The sequence below is a fragment of the Mustela erminea genome, chromosome 7, assembly GCF_009829155.1.
Source record: "Mustela erminea isolate mMusErm1 chromosome 7, mMusErm1.Pri, whole genome shotgun sequence".
NCBI classification, from domain to species: Eukaryota; Metazoa; Chordata; class Mammalia; order Carnivora; family Mustelidae; genus Mustela; species Mustela erminea.
The window spans coordinates 34,001,585-34,025,248 of NC_045620.1; the positions used below are offsets into that span (position 1 = coordinate 34,001,585).

The 23,664-nt window shown below is 38.2% G+C and overlaps 1 protein-coding gene across 4 annotated transcripts in view; it reads left to right on the forward strand.

Annotated features, from left to right (window-relative positions):
• PLCB1 (phospholipase C beta 1) overlaps window positions 1-23,664 on the forward strand; it is a 688,962-nt gene that overhangs the window by 486,921 nt on the left and 178,377 nt on the right. For all 4 annotated transcript variants that reach the window (XM_032351387.1, XM_032351388.1, XM_032351390.1 and 1 more), the window contains one exon: window positions 18,702-18,848. In XM_032351387.1, the coding sequence (XP_032207278.1) occupies window positions 18,702-18,848 (147 nt within the window). The remainder of the gene's footprint in view (window positions 1-18,701; window positions 18,849-23,664) is intronic.

Consider the following 23,664-nt stretch of genomic DNA (forward strand, 5'->3'; position numbering starts at 1 on the left):
ATAGAATGTAATAATTGGACAGACTTAGGTCGTCACATGACTCTCCCTTGAGCCAATGAGGAGGCCACTACTTAAACCACATGGTTTGGACTGACAGTGGCAGGGATGTGATCCCCTGAAATTCAATCCAGATGTGCTTCCCAGGAGCAAGATCACCTCCCCAGGCAGATAAGAACAGCTGATTCCACTAAACCTGGGTCAGAAATCAATAATTCACCCATACTGTTTATTTCACCTTAGGAAGCCATTTAACCTCTCTGACCCATCCCATCTACTCGTCCTCTCATTTTTTAAAGAAAATGCTGGGTAAATTAAGTTTCTTATGATAGGAAGGTTGCATGTGCTTATGGCGGCCCACAAGACCTTTTTGACTTGAACAGATGAAAAGTGGTCATTGGTATTTATGCCAAATTATTTCAGACCACGTACAGATCTTGAATTCCGATTCACGGCACTGGGCAGAGGCATTCCTGAATGTTGCTGTCTCTTGGCTGAGTGACTTATTTAACTTATTGCAAGTGATAGGAAATTAGAATTATCTGATGATGAAAATATATGCCCAGTCCTATGTGTGCACTAATGTTCATTTCTGACTCAGTCAACTCATTTATATATTTTTTTTATTAAGATGGAATTATAGTTAAAGAGGTGAAGATTTATGCTAGAATTTTACTACTTACTTCATCACTTAATTTTCCCGGTAGATTTTTCTTTTTTTTTTTAAGATTATTTATTTATTTATTTGACAGACAGAGATGACAAGTAGGCAGAGAGGCAGGTAGAGAGAGAGGAAGAAGCAGGCTCCCTGCTGAGCAGAGAGCCCTACTTGGGGCTCGATCCCAGGACCCTGGGATCATGACCTGAGCCGAAGGCAGAGGCTTTAACCCACTGAGCCACCCAGGTGTCCCCTTCCCAGTAGATTTTTAAAAAATCATTATTTTCCCAGCACCATTTGTGGGTAGGAAGCAGAAGTTACTAAAAACATGATTATTTTTATTAACATCTGCTGTTTAACCTTGAGAGATCAAACAAGCCATAATTAAAGGAAGAGGAAAAGTGTTCATGGTTAGGCCGGTTAATCTCTGGCAAAGGACTTGACTTGCGTGAGCTTCAGTTTCCTCATCTGTAAAATGGGATAATACCCACACTAACAGACCTAGGTATTCTTCCCACATCCCTCGGCATTCATTGTTCCAATACAGTCAACAGCTCCACTACAAGCTAGAACTTCCCCTAGAGTTGCCCACAACTGTAGCTTTACTAAGCCGCCTTTCCTTCTTTTCCCATTTCTATACTCCTTCACTGCTTTTTCCTGGGTTTGCCTCCCAAACAAATCACTGGCACTCAAATCCTTATCTCAAAACCTACTTTTAGAAGAACTCAACGATAAGCACTTTTCATAAATAGCCCTGCAAAATCAGAATTGAGCACTGAGAGAAAAAGCATGGAAAAAGGCAGTTCCCCTAGCTCATCCCTTCTGATCAATAACATAAATGTCTTTGTTGTTACCATTCACAAAGGCCTGGCTGGTGGCCTCAATTCATGGGCTCTCCTCTCTCCTAACAATTTAGCCCAAATTCTTAGGAAAGGCAGCTGAGAAAGTGACTGGGACCATATTTTCTGGGCCCCAGTACAGAGTCCTCCCTCCTACTCCAGACCCACTTGGGACCCTCCACCGGGACTTCCTGAGAAAAGAGATACAAGTCAGCTATTTAGAAGTTAGCAGTGGGCATCCCCACAAGTCATTTTCAAACCTGTCTTTGATAGAACCTATTTTACCTGTGTTTGTTTCTTATAAGAAAGTCTCACAGGAAAGGCCAATGTGTAGGGAAAACCTTTCAAAGCCCTTTGGCTGAAGAGAGGCATGGAGCTGTCTCCCCCATTCACCTCATTCTTGGCAGGCCCTTCTGCCAAAACCCCAGGAGATTCAGGATGCTCGGTTTAAAAACCACTCATCTGGAGGACGTATTGACTGGTTTAAAGATCTGCCTCACAATTAAGATGGCATCCATTTAAATATTCTTCCAGAGATTACCCAGGTAGCGTTACCAAAAAATAAATAAATAAATAAAAGAATTGAAATGAATATACAGAATCAACTCAAACGAGAGAGATTTTCTTCCCAAAAGACAAAGGCAGATGCAAACTGGATGACGTAGCCAGTTCTTTTCATGCTTTAATTAAGTTACTACACTGGGAAAGTGGCTGGAAAGCCACTTTAGTATTTTATTGATTAAGATTCCATTTAAACTCCACATATTGACTTTCTGGCCCCTGTGGAAGGTCACAGGAGAATGACATTATCATCTGTGAGTATATTCCAAGCTCCTCTTGACTCTGTGTTTCCTATGTTCATAGACTTCTCTGTATTTCAGACTGGCTAAAATGATAAAAAAAAAATTGTTTCAAGATAGCCATTATGGGTCCATTGTTCATTAGTTGACTTGGTAACTTGCTTCCCTTTTCCCTTCCTTGATTGCATTTCCTCTTTTCCCAGGAGGCAGAGGATTGAGGAGAGGCATATATCTGGCCCGTGAACCCTGGGATTTTTTTTCTCCTCCAGACTTTTCTTTCAGTGATGTCAGTGTCTGCTGAGAAGCACAGCTCTAGCCAGAAAGTCACAGTCATGTCCATTCACAGCTGAAGTGGCCTTTGTTCGAAAACAACCAGTCAGGAAAACTATAAATAGTCAAAGAGTAACTCGAATGCCAGTTCCAAGGTGTGGGGACGTGAGCTTCATATCCTGGTCTACCCCAGACTGCTAGATTTTGTTAAACCCTCTTTCCCTCAGCCAACTGTTTCTTCCCCAGGTGCTTTGCCATTTCATGTGAGAGCTGTTGGGACAAAGCAGATAATAGGTCCTTTCCCCCAGATGTTACCTCCTATTAGAACATAGCACCACCAGTTGCTGACTATGACACCTTCCCTCTTCTCACCAGGGGGCTATGGCTCAGTTGAAAGGAATAGCCTGGCCAGGTTACACTGTTCTGGAGAAAGGCAACAATGTCACACACATTTGGCTCCCAACATCTGCATTACCCATAGTCTATTACTGTTAATAGTTTATCTTGTACTAAGTCAGTGGGAGAGAGACATCAAATGCAGAGTGAACCAACTCCAAGGAAAACAAAGTGTGTCTACAAGGAACCCAGAGGAGGTGAGATGTGGACCATTTACCCTCACACTTACCAGCTGAAGTGAAATGAAAATGTGCCACAGCAATGGGTGAAATAACGTCAAGAAGCTGAGAAGAGCCAATAATTTTGTTAATTCATTATAGAGATTTTCTAGGAACTCTGTCTTAACTCTGAATCACCCTGGTCTCCAGGACTCCAGTGTGAAAGCAAAACAGAGTAGGGAACGTTAGAGGATGATGGACAAAATCAGCCTTCTCATCTAACACTCTACCTGAGATGTAGAAAATAAGCCAAAGATGCTTCATACTAATGTCTCTAATTCGTCTTTTCTTGGGTTCTCTCAGGGGCCACCTCTGGGAGAATTCAGGTACAGAGAGTCTGAGAGATGATCCAGTAGAAAGGGAGAATAAGGGGGCCCTGGGAGGCTCAGTGGGTTAAAGCCTCTGCCTTTGGCTCAGGTCATGATCTCAGGGTCCTGGGATCGAGCCCTGCATTGGCCTCTCTGCTCAGCAGGGAGGCTGCTTTCTCCTTTCTCTTTGCCTGCCTCTCTACCTACTTGTGATCTCTCTCTCTCTCTCTGTCAAATAAATGAATAAAATCTTTTTAAAAAGAAAGAAAGAATAAGGAAGGGAAGGGAGCTAATAAGGTTGTAAAACAAATGAATTATCCATGTGCATAATTGGCGTTTAGTCCAGGAGTGAATTCTAGAAGTTTCCCAGACGGGAGTGAATTCTGGAAGTTTCCCAAACATAGTCACTGAGGATGCTTTTAGGAAACCTTAACCCTCAGACACTTCCAGTCCCTTCCACATCTCAAAGAACTTCTCCAAGGTACCTGGTGCTCACTGAACTCTTCTTTATTCTAATGCATACTTGACTTAATTACATGGACATTTTATTTTATTTTTTAAAAATATTTTATGTATTATTGATTTGACAGACAGAGATCACAAGTAGGCAGAGAGAAAAGAAAAGGCAGGCTCCCCGCTGAGCAGAGAGCCCAATTTGGAGCTTGATCCCAGGACCCTGGGATCATGACCTGAGCTGAAGACAGAGGCTTTAACCCACTGAGCCACGCAGGTGCCCCTACATGGACATTTTAATCAAACAAACATATATTGCCCAGATGACTTAAGAACTACAAGGAAGTGGAACAAAATCAAGATAAAGTCTATCTTAAGGAGACTCTAACTTGGAGGGGAGATGACATATACAAATAGCTATAATACAAGATAGAATGTAATACATCTCCATTCATTTAGTCAGTGTCTGTTAAGTGTCCTTTGAGTGTGAAGGAAGCTTGGAGGGAAGGGGAAATTTTATTTATTGAGGTTCTGGGGAGTTCTGGGAATTGCTTTAAGAAAGAAAAGCTTTCAAAGAGGAAAGTGACTGTCGAGCTATATTTCAGGAATGCTGAGACATTTAAAGCACTAAGAGATAATATTCTATAAGGCGCTCATCCAGAAGCATAAGTGAGCACATGTTCTGGGCTGGCCTTTATGCTAAACAATGGAAGAAATATAAATGAAAGTGAGGTTTGGTCCTTGCCCTTAGAAAGCCAATGTTGAGGGGCACCAGGTGGCTCAGTGGGTTAAACCTCCGCCTTTGGCTCAGGTCATGATCCCAGGGTCCTAGGATCAAGCCCCGCATCGGGCTCTCTGCTCAGCCTGCCTCCACCTCTCTTTCTGCCTGCCTCTCTGCTTACTTGTGATCTCTGTCTGTCAAATAAATAAATAAAATCTTAAAAAAAAAAAGAAAAGAAAACGTTTAGCCTGACCATGGAACATAACATTCTGTTTAGGAATCTAGAACATTTTGCCTCCTTTGCTTTATGGTCAGAAACCATTGAAAAGGGTCTCCTTTGACAAAGCAATATGACACCACACCAATAAAATGTAACAAACTGTTCCCAGCCATCAGAGAACCTCTAACCCTTAACAATACATCAGGACTCACACAACTCCTGTGTGAAGACTCCATGTCTGTGTCTAAGAGCTCAAGGTTCTAGGGTAAAGATGTATACAGTTGACCCTTGAACGACATGAGTTTGAACTGTGTGGGTCCACTTGTTCATGGATTTTTTTTGATAAATACAGTGCAGTTCTGTAAAACAAATATACAAAAACAAAAACAAACAAAGAGATTAAGGTTCTAATATGGATTCTGTCCTTACCTAACCACAGCCATTTAAAAGGACTATTTCATCTCACTGGGGCAGAGCTTGTTTCTCTGTCATGTTAAATACTAAAACTCTCTCTTATCTCCCAAACAGAACAATGAGGAGTAAATAAACTCGCAGATGTGAGAACATTTTGATAAACGGAAAGTGTTTACTCGAATTTAGGTGTTATTATTAAGAACTTTCATGCAAACCACATCAACAAGTTCAACTAAGTGCAAGGGAAACTCTGGGGACTCAGAAAGCCAGGACAGCTGGGTGAGAGGTTCATCCGTAAAGGATATTGAGAGCATGTAGTCATTTCGTGGACATTGTCACACAGTATTGTGGACTCGTATTTGTACATACTTATGGCAATTGAACAGATTTTCACTGGAGATGGAATGAGAGTCTGTAACATGGACTCCAGGGTTGGAAAACAGATAAAGAAACCGGCCAAGTACATATCCTCTACAAAAGCACAGTTAGTTGGCAACTGTCATAGGAAAGTTTGTGCCCAAGTAAAGGTTCTTGAAAAGGGGTCATTTAATAGATTATTTCTGAAAGCAGACAAATAGACTTTGGTGAGCCATGACATAGTCAAGCCATCTGCACTTACTTTCTCTGAGCTGGTCTAGCAGACCTCGCACAAAGGTTGCAGCAGCATGAGCCAAAGGAATAGCTTTTCTGCGCTGTGCTTGGAAGTGACATGGGAGGTGTTAAACCACTGGACCAGTAGCATTCCAACATGCTCTGGTATCATGACATTAAGAGTGGGGATTGAATAATGCTGAATGGCTTCTCAGCCACCTAATCCCAGTGACATCCAAGCATTTGAGTGCCAGATCCTGTCTAATTGGCATTTGGCTCCGCAGAATGAGGCCATGCTAGGTGGCAGACTCATTGTCCAGTTTGCCCATCTCGACTGTGTGATGACTTTGTGTGGGTTTACAGGCCATCTGTCTTCCAAGACTGAATTCGTAGAAATTTCTCTGTGCCTGTAGGCCTTGTAAGATGTTATTTGCATGTGTTTGGCAATTTTTTTTTTTTAAGCTAACCTGTTTTTTTGTTTTTCTTTTTCCCTAACCCACATAATAATGTCACATCTTCTGTTGAGCATTTCTCTGGTCCTCACACTGGCATAACACGTTTACTGTTTTATTTTATTTTTCTTCCTTAAAGTCAGACTTACGGGTTATAAAAATGCTAGAGGAAGCCTTTAAATCACTAGCAGAGTTTAGAATGTAAATGAAGTCTGAAAAAGAATTTTAGACCTTGACAGACAAATCCAAATCAAAGAGCTAATCCTCACGCCTCTGCCAGATGGGTCACTTGTCCTGCCTGAGCCCAGCTTCTTTTAACAGATTAAAGTCACACATTTTAGAGAGATAAGTAAATCATGGGGGGGTAAACTCTTCCTTGCTCACATTCAGGGCTATTTTTAGGACTAATCCAGGAGCCAGATAAAGCTAACTGCCATGGAAGCAAGACCCTCTCCTTTTCATCATCTGTGTCCCTCATTCGGGCCAGTGTTGGGAAAGTTAGGGGAATAGACAGCTTCAGTCCTACCCCCCAACCATCTGTCTCTCTTCATTCCCCGCCATGGGCCCGGATCTAGCACTCGCACTGTGTACCCCTGTGACCTCAAACAAGCGACTTCCCTCTCTAAGCTTCAGTTTTGTTCAACTGAAAATAGGAAGGGATTTTTCTCGTAGGATATCTGTGCCTAACAGATGGTCAGTGCTCAAGTGAGGGTAGCTCCTTCTCCAGTGATGATGATGGCAATGGTGATATTTTTGTCATTATTTACCTTCTCCCAGATTATGTATGGTGTCTTCTACAGCAGGATAACATAGTAGTTAACAGCACAGAACACAAAGCCTGACTACCTGGGTTCCAGTCCCATTTTATCCCCTTGTAAGCTGTGTTACGTTAGGCAAAGTACGTGCCTTAGGTTTCTCATCAATAAATTGGACGTAAAAGTATTACCCACTTCACAGAGTTATCATGAGGATGAAATGAGTGAATATTTATATATATTAAGCAGTTTAGAAAGGTTTGTGAAATAATATGCTGGAAATAGATTCAACTCAAGGAGCTCTTCAAAGGCTGGTTCTCTCTACCTTCCATATCCTGCTTGCACTTATATAAAATACTTCCTTTCAAGTCAGAATCCATTAAGAAAAAAAATACTGTGTTTGTAAATACACCATTATATTTTCTTTCCTTGAAGCTCCATGGCATAATTTTTTTTCTTGAGCCTTTTGCTGCCGCCGCCTTCCATCTCCCTTTAGGTCTAGCTCAGGAACAGTTCCATGGTAGTGCTTTGATGCCATGATGGGGTCATTACCAAGGTAACCAACCTGACAAAAAACACAAACTCAACAGAAAAGAGTCTGACGGTGGGACTTTCATGGCACCTTAGTAATGTGCCATGAATTCTATTTAGAGATCAGCTTTTAAGCATACTCTGCTATACTTTTTTCTTCCCCTGGTCATGTAGTTCCTAAAAAGTATCTTGAGAAAGTATGGGGCTGAGGACTCACCCCCAGGCCTAGAAGTCTCAGTGCTCAGAAGAACATTAGCTTGGGTTACCGGACCTTATCAAAAGTCACTTTCATAAGCTTATAGGTAGAAGATGAGGACCTGTGGATTTATTTCAGATATGCTTCTTACTTGGGAATTTAAAAAGAAATTCTACCAGGCTGAACAAAGAAGTTAAGAGAGGGTGTTGACACGGTGGGTAACTTGTCATTGCAGAGTAATGAAGTACAATCAACTCTTCTATTGTTTAAGAATTGATTTGCCCTATTTTGAATTATCCTAGCCCCCTCTTTCTGGTCTCTTTTGATGGCTTTAGACATTTAATGCTGCCTGATTAGTGCATCTGTCAGGGACTAAGCAGAGGGAGGAAATAAAAATCATTCTGCTGTTTCTAGCCACTGGGGAACACCAGAGCTTGGAACTTACTGGAGCATCTCCAGGAAGAGTCATAGCCTTCTCTCTTCAGGACATCATACTTATCTGGAACTTCCCCAAGACTTGGGGCAAGGAAGTCTTAGTCAAAGAGTGCCCTCAAACCAGTAAGAAAAGATGTCCCTTAGCTCTCCCTTCTCTGCCAAATCTCTCTTCCCTGGGGCAAAGTTAGAATATTTTGTTGCTGTGTGTACTGCAGAAGGGTGAGAGGACTTGGAAAGGAAGAGAGGAAATCTCTCATCTGTTAAATACTCCCAACTACCCCAGAACTGAATATGCAATTTATTTCAGCTGCCTTAGAATTTAGTTCCAGAAGTCTCCTTAAATAGTTTTTTTAAGATTTAATCAGATAATTTCTCAGGCAGTGCTTTGAAGTCAAATTGTAATTTTACATGAGAGACTTGGGAAATAGAATTACATTAAATCAAATTAAATCTGTATGGTATTTTCTTCTGATTGAATGAAATCATGAGGGACACATCCCAGGACCACCGTAAGGGGAGCTGGAAAATTCACTGACATTCATAAAATCAAAGGCCAGCTTGTCTCTGTCATGACTGCCTTAGAAACTTGTGGACATTGACCTGTCCTTACACACACTCCCATACCTGTTCCACACCAGCAGCCTTATGAGTTTGGTAAGAGAAACCAAGCACATTTCTAGCTGGTAAGTACCTGAGAGCTTAGACTGCTTCTGTGACTCTGACTATTCTCTACCTGGGAAAAACTCGACTGACCAATGACCCATCTAATGCCTTCTATGATGAAATATTAGTCACTGCTTACTCTGCACTAGAAAGATGTAAATTAAAGAAAACTAGGGAGACCTGTGAAAAGTCTCTGACCAGGCAAAGTAGGTCTATAACAGAAGACCTTCAGTTCCTCCCATCCGATTCAATTTTACCTAAAAGTAGTAGGATAAAGTGATAAAGCATGTGAAATCTGACTTTTTAAACTTAAACATTCTATAGTCTGATGTAGTAGAAAAATCATGGAATATCAGGAGAAATGTGATGGTCTGAATATATTCATCTAAATTAAATTCTCTTTAAACCAAATAAAATTGCATCAAAGGAAATATTTCTTAAAGGCATAATCTGGGAAGGCTGGAGACAATAGGTTAAGGGATAATAATTACATAATGTTGGCAGCTAGCTACTTACAGCTATAACAGTTCTAAGAAAATTGACCATGATCTGACATGTGAAAAGCTAGGGACCAATCTGAGTTATTCCATGAACACTTAAAAGTCTTAAAAACTGATGATCTTAGGTTCATCTGAACATGGGTTTGGCCTAAAAAAAGGAGGACTAGTTAACTATTGTTAGGAATAGTCAGAACTCCCACCTGGATAAAGACTGAAGGTTTACTCTCTGGAGACAAGAGGACAGAGGGTCTGAAGATGACACAAGGTTACGACACTGAAAGCAAGGAGATAAAGTAACATATTTTATGTATACATAAACTTACTGAGTGCTGAGTCCTCCCTCCTTCTTTCCCCATGTGCTCTGAAGTACTGACGTGCAGGCCTGCACTCTCTTGGCAAGTGATTAGATAGATCTCTCAGGACTCTGATCAGCCCAAGATGAAAGACCTGACTATAATGACGTTAGAGGTTGCTCCAAAGACACAAAGAATGATCCCTCTACAATGAAAATTTATTTTCAATTTATAGTCAGTTATCCAGATGCATTCAAAAATCCAATGAAACTTTTTAGTTTACCAATTTGAAATATAAACAGAAAACTAAAAATTACTGAACATATGAAGAAAATTTTCTTTTCTTTTCTTTTCTTTTTTAAGTAGAAATAAGGAAGGGCACTTGGGTGGCTCAGTCGGTTAAGGGTCTGCCTTTAGCTCAGGTCGTGATTCTGAAGTCCTAGGATTGAGTCCCATGTCCAGCTCCCTGCTCAGCGGGGAGTCTACTTCCCCCTCTCCTTCTGCCCCTCTCCCTGCTCCTCTCTCTCTCTTTTTTGCTCACTCTCTCTCAAATAAATAAATAAGATCTTTAAAAAAAAAAAGAAGAAGTAGAAATAAGGAAAATATGTAACTTTGGACAAAATAATGGTTATGTAGTGAGAAGAAAAACTTTAATTATATTTAAATAAGAAAAACTTTAATTATATTATTAATTAATTAATTAATAATTACATATATTATTTATATCTTTGGAAAGATAACAACATATTGCACTATTGAAAAAGAACACAATGCTGTTTTTTAAAGAAATGTCAGAGAACACAAACTGGCTCTTTGAAAAAGGAAAACTGGCTCATTGAAAAAAGGACAGGAGAAACAACACTAAAAGAAGTGTTGGGAAGAAAGCTGAGGAAATCTCCCAGAAAGTAGAAAAAGAAATAAAATTAAAAATAGAAGACAGGATGTATTAAAATGCAAAATCTGCCCAAATAATGTTCCAGAAAGAAAGAACAGAGGAAATTATCATAAGGATTATTCATGAAATGTTCAAATAAAAGGATAATAGCTTTCATACTAAAAGGGGTCAAAGAGTGCCCAGCATAAAAGACAAAGATAAGCTTATACCAAAGCACAGTGTTGCAAAATTTCAGGAAACTGGGACTGAATAAGATGCTAAAAATTTCCAGGAAGAGAAAATAAACAATTTTTTAAAATAGGCCACATAACTGTTTTAAGGATGGTGAATCAAATAAGGTTTTAGATCTCTTAATAACCATACTAGAAGCTAAAATACAATAAAGCAAAATTTCCCACAAAAATTTAAAAGAAAATTTTTTCCAACCTAGACTTTTATACCCAGCTAAACTAGTAATCAAGTCTGTGAGTGTCATGAAGCCATTTTAGACATACAAGGCTCGAAAATTTTCACACTCATGAACACTTTCTCAGGAATCTACTGACAAATGTTCTACCACTAAAATGAAAAGGCTAATTATGAATGAGGAAGACATGAGATACAAAAAAATGAAAGAACTTCAACAAAGAACAAAGATGAAAGAAATGGAAGTTAATCAATCTCGATTGGAGTAGGTCATAAGACTCCAAAAAGACTTCTTCAAGAAAGTGAAACTGGGAGCACATGTGTTATATTTGAACATATTGCAAGGAGGTTTAGATAACTGATTGAGCATTTGAGTTGGATTCAAGATACATGCAAAGAAATTAAGCAAATGACAAAACAAGACAATTATTAACTACAGGGAAAATTTTAAATTGTGCATGGAAAGAAAAATAATTATTGGTTTACTACATGACTCAGCCTTGAATAGAATACATAGTCATGATAATATAAGCAATGAATACTGATCTAAATAAACTACAATGTAACTATCTCAGAAGGATGAGAAGAATGTGTATATGTGCTGTGAGGTAGAGAAAAGAAAGAGCACTATCCTCATCTCCCATGGTGGGAAGTCAAAAAATAGTACTACAAACATTATTTTGAGACATAGGGGTAAATACCAAAAGTATCAACAAAAAGATCTGGAACCATTTGCTTCTAACAAGGGAAAATGAGGGGGCTTATTTCTACTCTCCATCAGAGTAGAAGTGGTTCTGGGCAGCAGCTATGAAAGAGATCTAATTTTAGAAAACAACCCTTGTCTATTGCTTGTGAACCATACTCTTTTACCCCAGACATCTCATGTATTAGTGTCTGTACATCAGAAGCAAAATAGTGGGGTGGCTTCTTAACTACCTTTGCCACTCCACCAACTGGCCATACTCAGCCAATTCTCCTCTATCTTATGCCAGACCTGGGCAGTGGAATGGTAAAAGAGTAAATGGAACAGAACTGGACCACAATGAGTTAGACTAGAAGGTTCCTATGTAGCCAACATGAAATTATGAGTTTGCTAAATGTGACTCCAAACTCTTTAGCTACGTGTACAGTAGGATATTACCCCAACTGAAAGTAACCTGAACTGCACATCAAAGGGCATCAAAAAAGAATTCTACATGCTATGTTTTTTTGCGTCCTGAATGTCAGGACACTGATGTATACATCCTCATTATTCTCAACTTATGATACACAGAGTTAGGCCCTCACTACAAATGTGCTCATTAATAACCACCACCAAGTGGTGCCCCAACTTCAGGGTAAGGTCAAGATTTTTGTTCTTCCTGGAGAGACTCGATCTGAACCATCTTTTCTTAGATGCCTGGAACAGATATTCAAGGGAGAAAGTTCTGTTGCTCTAGCTTTCTAGAAGCCAGTAGATAAAGTGGTCAGGACTTGAGAAGGTGAAAAAACCAGTCCACCGAGCTCTTGATAGACCTTTCTGTTGTATTCTCCAGAGCTCCCTTTTGTGGACACAGATACTCCTTACTCTTAATTTTTCCCAAAAGCCATTGGATGTCCCCAGGTTTAGAGAAGGCATCAGAATAGCTTTTACCTCATAAATATACAAGAGAATTTGCATGTGCACTTGTAAGCATGAGAAAAATCCAGCTGAGGGTCACTGGACACATCAATGGTTTTAAAGCATCCCTGGAATATCTCATCTTGTCACAGCAGTTTCAAATTTCTGTCTTCCTGAAATGTTCAGGAGGACACCAGAGGAGCCTCAGTCATTATCTGACCCATGGGAGGGAGGGAAGCAGAAGGAGGCAGAGGTATCGTTGCTGGCCATGACCTTCGTGCAACAATGCATGACAGTTTCTTTGCAGCAAAGATATCGCTGAAGAATTATGAGACGTATGAATGGCCCTTAGGGAACATCGTTTTTTCATGCCACTTGCCTCTTTTATCTCTTTCAAGATTGTATCTTCCCACTGAAGTCAGATCTTTCCACTCATGCCTCACCAGTTTCCTTTTTCTTCGGACACCAGAGCTTCTGAACAGAAAAGTTTCATAGAGCTGCGTTTTCTTATTCCTTAAGGGAATTCTATTTTTCCTACTTTGGTAGGTGCCATGATATGAGTGACATGTCCAGTTGGAAATGTACCAATCTTCTATTAAGAAAATATGTAAGGGGCTTTATTTGTAGCCTTTGCAAGCTGGCCTCATCCTTCTGGACTTCTCTTCTTGGTTTTATTCCAGAAAATTGTAGCATTGCTTTTAGTTGTGATTTGATGTTTTCTAATGTCATCCTTATTATGGGACAGTTTGTTTTAATTTAGCTAGTAATCATCCCTAAGATATTAAACTACTTGAACTCACTGAGGTTTAGAGGGAGAAGAGACTTAAGAGCCCATATAGGTTACCCAGCCTGTGGTTAAGGAATTTGTCCCCGATCAGTTACTGCTGACAGAAATGGAAGCTAGATTTCTTGTTCTGTTACTAATTTTTTTTTTTTTAAGAAAAGCAGTGTTTCCTATCCTAACTCTCAAGGTTTTTCATTTTTCTATGCTCCTCAGTGGGCCAGGAAAAAAATTTTAAGCAGTTTTGCAAAAACAGTGCAAGATTGATGGAGAAAGAAGGACTGATACATTTAAGTCAACAGCAATTCTCCAGCTGTAGGTCATATGCAACAAAGGAAAATCCTCTAAAAGTGTGCTTTCTGTCCCAGAGCCAGTCAGAACTATTGTTTAAGTTAACTTATTATGCCAAAAAAATCTGCATTTTTGCAAATGTACTCCTGGCCCTCACGACATATGAGCCTACTATGCCTTATCCTTACTGTTTCATTGACTTTTCTTGACTTTGACATATCTCTGCCTAGTCATTTGATGCATCAGAAACCTTGCATATTGGCTCCTTTACTAGCAAAGCCAAGCTTTGGAGTTGAAAAATTGCCCCCAGGTGTCTGCTCACCTGCAGTCTGCAGTCATATCCTAAACTGTCCTCCAAACTCTCGCATTGTTTGTACTCAAAGTTAAGTAAATTCCTTCACTGGGGATTTTTTAATTATTTGATCAAATTAATTATAAATAATCCTTGCAAGTACTGACTCACTCAACTCTTATTTTTTTTTTACTGATTTTAATCTAAACTAAAACATTATGTTAAAATCAACTCCTATGAAATAATAAAGATAGAGAAGATAACCGAAGTTTATGTTTAATTGACCTACAGAACATTAATCATCTTTATATACTATTTAGCAATATTTTTATAGGTTTGTGGGGTTTTTGTTTGGGTAATATGCTGACACACACGTATGTATGCCTTAGTGTTTCATAGCCCTCTTTGGCTTTGTCATTTTCCTAGTTTTCTCAGTAATGAATTAAATGAAAGTTTGACACATGTTCTTTGGTATATTGTAAAGTATAACTTGATCTTAATTACAGTATCCTCACTTGAGAATAACAAATATATAGCTTTTGTACCCTCCCACTTCTCTGTCCTGCACCCATAAAACATACCAAAATTAGTCATAAGCGTGACTCAGAATTTTTCTCAACATAAGCCTCCAGAAAGCACTAGACACAATACATGGGCATCAATGTTCAAGTTAAAATTAGTCACCCTTACCATATTGGCATGTTTTGTTTAAAATGCTCTCTAGAGTCACTGGTTGGACCAAAAGATATTTATTCCTGCAAGATAACAGACATGACAGCCTGAGAGTCACCACACCATAAAAACAGTTGGTTTAGTCCCACAGTATTTTATTGCTGTCATTTCTATGCCTTCAGAAAGAACATTACACTTGTGGGCTTTCCACACTCCACAGCCCCCTGGTGTGTACAATATTCCATCAATCACATTACTTTTTCTTTGCTGGTCCCTAAGACACTTGCCTTGACTCCCTGTCCTCTGAGAAATAATTGGAGTTAGGGCTGAGCTGAATGAAATTGTCATTGGCATAGGTTAAAAAATGTCAACATTAGCCATTTCATATGACTAGACGTGATCGGACCAAAGAATCAAAATGATGCTCTCCTTGGTGATCTTCCAGTTTGAAATGAACTTATTTCCTATTTTGAATCACTAATCAGCCCCCCAGCCCCCGCAAAAGGGCTGATTGAACAGCTACGGTGCACAAAGCACTGTGGTAGATTCCAGGACGACAAGGATACAAATGCGCACCCTGCTTTGGGGGAGCTCACACCTGGTTTGCAAGGCATGAATGATCTTACTTTCTTTGAGTTCTGTGAAGGCAGAACAGAGGTCTGTGCTTCACGGTGCTTTATTTTTCTGTGGACCCATTGCGTGGTAGATGTTTGATGACTCTTTGTTAAACAAGATGGTAGAGAAGTGGAAGGTAATGAGAGAAGAAAAAGAAAAGGAAAGAAGGAGGGAGGAATGGGCACTAATGGAAGAAGCTGCCACGTTGGACATGTCAAAGAAAGAAAGGAGGACAATGACTAAATTGTTTTTTTTTAATGTATTTCTAATGAGTTTGATACTCCAGAATCTTTTTTTTTTTTTTTAAGATTTTATTTATTTATTTGACACAGAGAGAGAGAGCATAAGTAGGCAGAGAGGCAGGCAAAGAGAAGGGGGAAGCAGGTTCCCTGCTGAGCAGAGAGCCCAATACGAGGCTCAATCCCAGGACTCTGGGATCATGACCTGAGCCAAAGACAGAGGCTTGACCCACTGAGCCACCCAGGTAGCCCTGCAGAATAGTTTTTATTTTTTTTTTAAGATTTATTTATTTATTTATTTGACAGAGAGAGATCACAAATAGGCAGAGAGGCACGCAGAGAAAGAGGAGGAAGCAGGCTCCCCGCTGAGCAAAGAGCCCAATGTGGGGCTCCATCCCAGGACCCTGAGATAATGACTTGAGCCGAAGGCAGAGGCTTAACCCACTTTGCCACCCAGGCGCCCCCAGAATAGTTTTTAAACCCATCTATTGAAATAGCTTTGACTCTCCATGCGTTGATTTTAGTTTGTTTCCAAAATGAAGCCAGTCTGAAAGGATATACGCATTTCACCATAAATGAATTTTAAAACCAAGGCTTCGGGCGCAGTACCCAAAGCATTCTCATCAACAGTAGCATGTTTGGAACAATTGCTTTGTTAGGTGATGGTGATTTGAAGGTACAAATTATGGCATCTATTAAAAATGTGCACAAACAGGAGAGCCTGGTGGGCTCAGTCATGAGAGCATGAGGCTCTAGATCTCGGGGTTATGAGTTTGAGCCCCATGTTGGGTAGAGAGATTACTTAAAAATAAGCTCTTTTTTAAAAAAATATTTTATTTATTTGAGGGAGAGAGAGAATGAGAGCAGCATAAGAGTGGGAAGATCAGAGGGAGAACCAGACCCCCTGCTGAGCAGGAAGCCTGATGTGGGACTCCATCCCAGGACTCCAGGATCATGACCTGAGCTGAAGGCAGTTCCTTAACCAATTGAGCCACCCAGGCATCCCACTTAAACATAAACTCTTGAAAAAAAAAAAAATTCATACAAACATAGCAGGATGAGGACCTTCATGTCCTGTTTCTTACTTCTAAGGCACTAGAACTTCTTAACACTTTTTCTCTTTGTCATTACTGAAATTATCAAGGTATACATTAATGCTGATTTTTAAAAAGTTCATAGTCAGATTATTATTCTTATTTCAGTTTGATTAGGAAGATTTTTCTTTTTATAAAACCCAGCTCCGCTGATCAAGACCCAGTGCCCAAATTTATTTTTTTAGTTTATTTATTCCTGGAAAATAGTAAAGGCAATTTAGCTGTTTCTGCAGAACTGGGAAAAATATTTATCAATTATTTTGAGACATATATTAGATGTGAAAAGATTTACAGTGGCTCAGTCAGGTAAGTGTCTGACTCTTAATTTTGGATCAGGTTACAATCTTGGGGTCCCAGGATCGAACCCCACATCATGGTCTATGCTCAGGGAGGCATCTCTCTCTCCCCTTTTCCCTCTTGCTCTGCCCCTCCTCTCACACGCTCTCTTTATCTGCCAAATAAGTACATAAATAAAAGATTCAGACTATGGTAAATAGTTAACACTAGCTTTGACACTTGTAGATGATATACCTCTTATCATTCGAGAGTAATGTTCAATAAAAATGGAATAATTGTGTATTGTGTTTTTACCTGCAAGGTTAGAGTAGGGGTGAAGAGAAGAAAAAAAACACTGATGAAAGAGTAACTTGTTAGAACTTTAACAGAAAGCAAATTAGTTATATATACTAAAAGCCTTAAAAATGTGCATTGTCTTGAACCAGCTGTTGTATTCCTGGGACTTCATCTTAAGGAAACAATTAAGGGTTTGAACAAAGAGTTAACCATCAGAGCATTCAGTACAATGTCACTTACTCTAGTGAAAAATTAGAAATAACTTTATTGTCCGATGATAAGGGAATATTACTTAGTCTTGCTATGGTTACATATTTATACATATAAAATACAAATGTTATACATATAAAATACAAATATTACAGATTATATGACAATTTTTATCATATATTGTTCCACCAATACAAAGGTTATTATTCCAATGAAGTTTAATCTAATAAAATTAATAAATGATTGCACCTTCATAAAAAATTACACACAGACACCCTTTTTTTCTTTTTTCCTGGAAGCATATACACCAAGATCTTAACAGCACCTAGGTCTGAATAAAGAGTTAGGCATGTTTAGAGAAATTTTAGTTTTCCTGTTTATTCATCTCAGTGCCTATTTTTTTTTTTAAGCAAACGTACAACACTATTATGTTAACATAAAACTGTTTCAACAAGAAGAAAGAAATGCTACCCTCCAATGTTTACAAGCAATGTCTCCACTGCTCTTACATGTGCTGGGGTTTTCGAGGCTCTGATTGTTAAGGTTGAAGAAATAAACTTGTGGCAATGAATCAAAAGAGTGAGGATGGCCTTTCTGGGCATTCCATAAAGATTACTGCAATAAAGATAAAGGATTATCTCAATATTTAGCATTAGTCACTTCAGAGAGGTTACAGCAAAAGCAAAAATTCTAAATAGGGCCCAAGTAAACCGAAGTGTGCGTCATGGCCCTTCCATTTGAAGTAGTCATTCTACACAAGAAATTTAAAAACCTCTTTGTTTCTGAACATTCAATTTTTTATTCCTGGGACAGACTCATTTGTAATCATCTGTGGTTTCTGTTTCAGAGAAAAAGATCATTAATTGAAAATACTTCTGCTTTATTTTAAATAATAAAGCCACTCATGAATAACTTTTTTGATTATCAAAGTAACATATATACAATAACAGAAAATTTGGAAATTCACTCCTAATTGTATTACCCAGAGATAAGCGCTAATAACATTTTGATGTCCATCCATAAAGTTGATAACCATTTAATTTAAAAACAAGAGATTGGTATTTAGGTATTTAAATCCTCTGAAAGTCAGGGAGGTTCATCTAAATGTATTTTTCTCCATTCTCTGTGGCATTGGTAGATAATTGTGAAATAATGTAATCCTCAACTTCTGTTATCCATGTTAAAATGCAATTGTGGCTATTGTCTTCTACCTTGGATGTACCAGAGTTTTCAGGAAAAAGAAAAAAAAAGTTCAAGCGACATGATACCAGTACTCCGTAGAAAGGACGCATTCACATTCTTCTTAACTCTTTATTTTCTCCAGGACAGATATCAGTGGATGGCTTTATGCGCTATCTCAGTGGAGAAGAAAATGGAGTCGTTTCACCTGAGAAACTGGATTTGAATGAAGATATGTCTCAACCCCTCTCTCACTATTTCATCAATTCCTCACACAACACCTACCTCACAGGTACGAATTCATAGTTCTCTGACAATGACTTTAGGCCATCTCCCCAAATTTCACTAACCCCTACTTTCTGTTGTTCAGAAGGGAAGGCGTGTATTCTTTCATTTCCTATAAAACACCTCTGAGAACTGAGCTCTGGGAGCAGTTTCCGGCTGTAAGACGCCATATCACTTCTTCGCAACGTATCTCTTCCCTAGTTTTTAAGTCTTCTAGAACATATCACATCTGGTATCTTTGGGCCAATGGAATTTTTGTGCAACTGAACTACTTCTTCAGTGGACTTCAAGCCTTTGGCAATACTCTAGATTGTTTTCATGTACAGGAAATTTCCAAAGCATGCTTGACTTATGTATGACTTCAAGGCAAATAGCTAATTTTGCCCAAGGTAGAATGGAGCTTTAGATGTAAACAGATTTAACCCTGAATGACAACCTATACTTCTTTGTAAATAGGGACATGTGGTTTGTGTTGCAGGATAGATGGGCAAAGCTAAGAAGAATATAATGACAAGGGAGACCCAGGCATTGTATTTTCAGGGGTGTCGAAGAGAATTTCACAGTCCCAGTTACATGAGACATAAGCAGTTCTTTCATCTAAATTCCTTAAGGCGATCCGGTGATCCCAGTACAAATGTAGGTTGTATTGGTATCAAATGGGGCACTGGCCTGGTGTTCCACACTCAGTGAAAAAATAGCTTAAAATAAAAATGAATCTGCGACAGAGAGAGCAAAGTAGCCTCCAGACAGCGAGAGTGAGCTGTCTCAGGATGCTTCCGTATAATCTGAGAGCATCAGGACAGAACCACATAGTCTGAGTTCTGATCAGTCAAAATGCATTTGTATGTTCTCCATAAAAACTGGGAGGCTTGATATTATTTTGCTCCATTTTCTGTATGTCAGGAATTCAGAGAGGGCATGAGAGGAGATGGCTTGTCTCTCTTTCCTGGTGTCTTGGGCTTCAACTGCCAAAGAAGTGTCTGGGGATAATGCAAACACATTGGGTGCTGGAATCATCTGGATGCTTCTCCAACATGTCTGGAACTTGAGCTCAGTTAGGACTACTCATCTTTTGCCTATAAGAGCCTCACCATGTAGCTTGGGCTTCCTCACAGTATGGCAGTCCCAGCATAGGTCGACATGGCTGCAAGAACAGATGTCCCAAAGAACAAGGAGGAAGCTTAATTGCCTTATTATACTTCACCTCTGAAGTTCTGTGTGGTTACTTCTTTATTTGTCAAAACAGTCACAAACCTACCTGGATTCAAAGGCAGAAAACATAAACCATAGGTCTCATTGGAAGGAGTGTCAAACTATTTTTAATTTTCTATTTTCTCAGGGGAATCTTAATCTTATTTGGTACCATCAATGAATTTAACATTCTGGTGAATGTCAATGAACCCTTCTAAGTATAGTGATAAATGCATATAATAAAGTATATAGGATGAAAGAGGAGATAGTTTCTAACAAAATATTTTTATCAAATATTAAAAAAGAGATGTGTGGTAAAATAACATATTTCTATAAGCACAATTTAAATATTAGTATAAATAATATTGTGACTATTTGCAATAATGGAACATAATATGAAAATATCTGTGATTTCTCCTTATGGCTCACAATTCTGCTTGTACTGCTGTGATTTATGACCTGCACTTATAACTGAAGAGATTATTACATTTTACATAGAGGTTGAAATTAAAGGCATAATCTTGTTTCTCATTCAAGTCTGAGGAGACTGACAGAACCTCATTAAGATCTTTCAGTTGATAGCCTCCTAAACAATATACTATAAAGACTGGCAGATGACAGCATCTTGCATTTGTCATATACTTAGGACCACAAGATTCCTAAAAATACAGAAGTATATTTTCAGTTCGATTTTGGACATCATACGTGGTTTCACCTGCCTGAAAGTCACGATATGCAGTAATATTACTAAGAGTCCATTTTAAGTCCTTCCAACTGATGTATTTACATTCATGAGTATCTATATTATTTGTCTTATAATAAATGAAGCAATGGTAGCACAATGATTGAATAATAAGACTAACTGGATACACCATCTATTAGTTTTACCTTCTCTCAGAATAGAGTCTCTTTGCTTATCTTTATGGATTTATGGTTTTCAGATCTTATGTAGGTTCACCAACCACAGGCAGTGTTCTCTTTTCAGTACTCAAATTGTCTCAGTTTTGGTCGATGGCTTCTATAGTCTCTTGACATGACCCATTGATCTTTGAAAATGTCCTTGCTTTCTGGCACATAAAGATCTTCCAGGCTCATCGTGTTCCTTTCTGCACCACCACAGAATCAGACTTTTCCCCAAATGACCTTTGTTTTCCTTCAGTGAAAAAAAAAAATTGTACGGATAACAACAATTTGAACCCTACATCATGGAACATTGTTTCTGGACCATTTCAGTGAACAAAGCAAGAAAAGATACATTTGTGTCTGAACTGTTCTAGCTCACAAAACTATTTTCATTCCTATCTTCTAATTTATTTAAATTCCTGATTCTATAACCATGCTTTCTTTATCAATCTTGATACCTATGAAATTATACATAATCAATTCATTTGCTTTACTAACAACACAATAATAGCTCCAAGAAAATTATTTGGTATCAGTAGGAATGATAAAACTACAGAATACTGTTCAGTTTTTCTCTGCAATTCCTTTTTGTTGTTTTTAACTGCATTTCATTAAGGATTCTTCATCCAGTGAATTTCTTCCAGAGTCACTCATTCACCCTTCCTCTGAATAACTTGGTAAGCACAGATGTGTTTGAGAATTTGGCTTCATTGTGTTGGCTTGGTTTTAGGGTGTTAGCATATTAATAGCTAATAGTTATCCGTAGTTGGAACTTTCAGTTACTAGGAAAAAGAAGGGTCTACTCTCTTTTTTGATGAAGAAAGAGCTCAAATAACTATCTCCAATTTCAAAATAAAAGTTTCATATCACTATCACCTGATACTCATGATTTCTGACCAAGTAAATCAATTCTCTCTCCCACTATTCAATTTCTTGTAGTATTAGAATCACAAATTTTCAAATATTCAGGTTTAAAACTATGTTATCTATGTGAAACCATATCCTGATCTTTATTTATTTTTTTAACTTGTTCACTTTTCTGAACCGTATATTATTTTACTGAGGTTTGCATTATATAAATCCACATTTTTACAGTGTCACCTTATCCCAATACCAGTCAAAATTTTTCATTTTCCTACAGGGAATTAAAAAGAAGATTCATATAGTTAACAACAAAAAAAAATGTATGTATAAATTCTAATATGGGCTTTGGATGTTTTATTTGAAATTCTCTTTGACTTATTAGTACAATCTGGTTTTACCTCATACGATATTATTAGTATCCTTGCTTTAATTATAGAGAAACCTAATGTAGAACTCTCCCAGAGGCTTTTGAATATAACATTGAGGATATAGAAGTCCAAGCTTCCCAAAGCCAATTAAGAATATTATAAAATAAAGTTATAACCAATGTATAACCGAATAGAAACCAATTAAATGTTAAAATCAATACCTAGAAAGTGAGATTTTATCATATTTTATAAGCATTTCCAGAACAAGAAGAAACTTTTTCTATAGAAATGTTATTTTGTATAGAGGGTATGTGATGGAAAAAGGAGTTTCCTACTCAAATGAGTTTTTAAAATGCTAGGTACAATCAAAGTTGGCATCTATTGCAGTGTGTTTTAAATGTAGGAAAAAGCTTAGAGCTTCACAAACGTTAAGGTTATGATCAGCCCTCTCCCCTCACTGTTACCATCCTATTTATTTTCTTATAGCATATTATGAACTAGTATTCCTGAGAAATGCTAGTCTAGATTCAAATAAGGAGGATTTTGATATTTGGAATGTTGTCTTCCAAGCATTCAAAGGAACTATAAAAATTAAATGTACAGTGTGAAAACCAATCAATTTAGCAGTGTTATTATTATTATGTCTATTTCTTTACTCATTATTGCTCCTTTGTTGACCATCAAGATGTCCAAAAGGAAAAATAAATAGGATCATTGAGAGAAATATATGTACAGAAAGAGATGATTTTTAATTACGATGGTCATTTTTCTAGGGTTTTGGATAGTCTTGGCAGTCCATCAAGTAGTGATTGTGTTTTAAATTATTGTTTTTCTTTGAGGAATCCACCCTTATGACTCAAAACGAAATTCTCTAAGGACAGAACAGTATGCACTCATTTCAACCTATACTTTTTCTGCTTTTCATAAATCTTCCCATAATCCAATCCCTTTGAGAGATAATGGCTCCAGACTCATGGACAAAGCAAAGTAGTGTATCTCTGAATAATTAACATCCTCATTCAGCTTAGAAAGACAAAATAGATTTGAGGTTTTTGTTATCCTCTGATGAATTAAATTATCTGATTGAATATATCAAATAATTATTCAACTCCTCTTCTCACATATATGCTCTGGACTGCAGAAAAGTTCTAGGAATAATTCAAGGCATAGTTTTACCCTTGTCCAGACTGAGCGTCACTCTGCTTTCCCATCTCTCCTACTCTTTTAACCCTTAACTTATGTAACCTTTTATAACTTAGTTTTGGTGTGAAATACACACAAACCCATGAACGTTAAATGGTAGAATGGAAGATGATGTTTAGCAAATAGACGACATTCAGATCTTCCTTTGAGAAAATTAACTCTTCTAAGCCTTAGTTTCTTCATTTTGGAAATGAAGATAAACTGAGACAGCCAGAGTACTTTTGGCCGTAAGTAATAGGATATTGTTACTTAGTGACTTAAATGGTAAGGGATTTATTATCAATCTCAACAAGA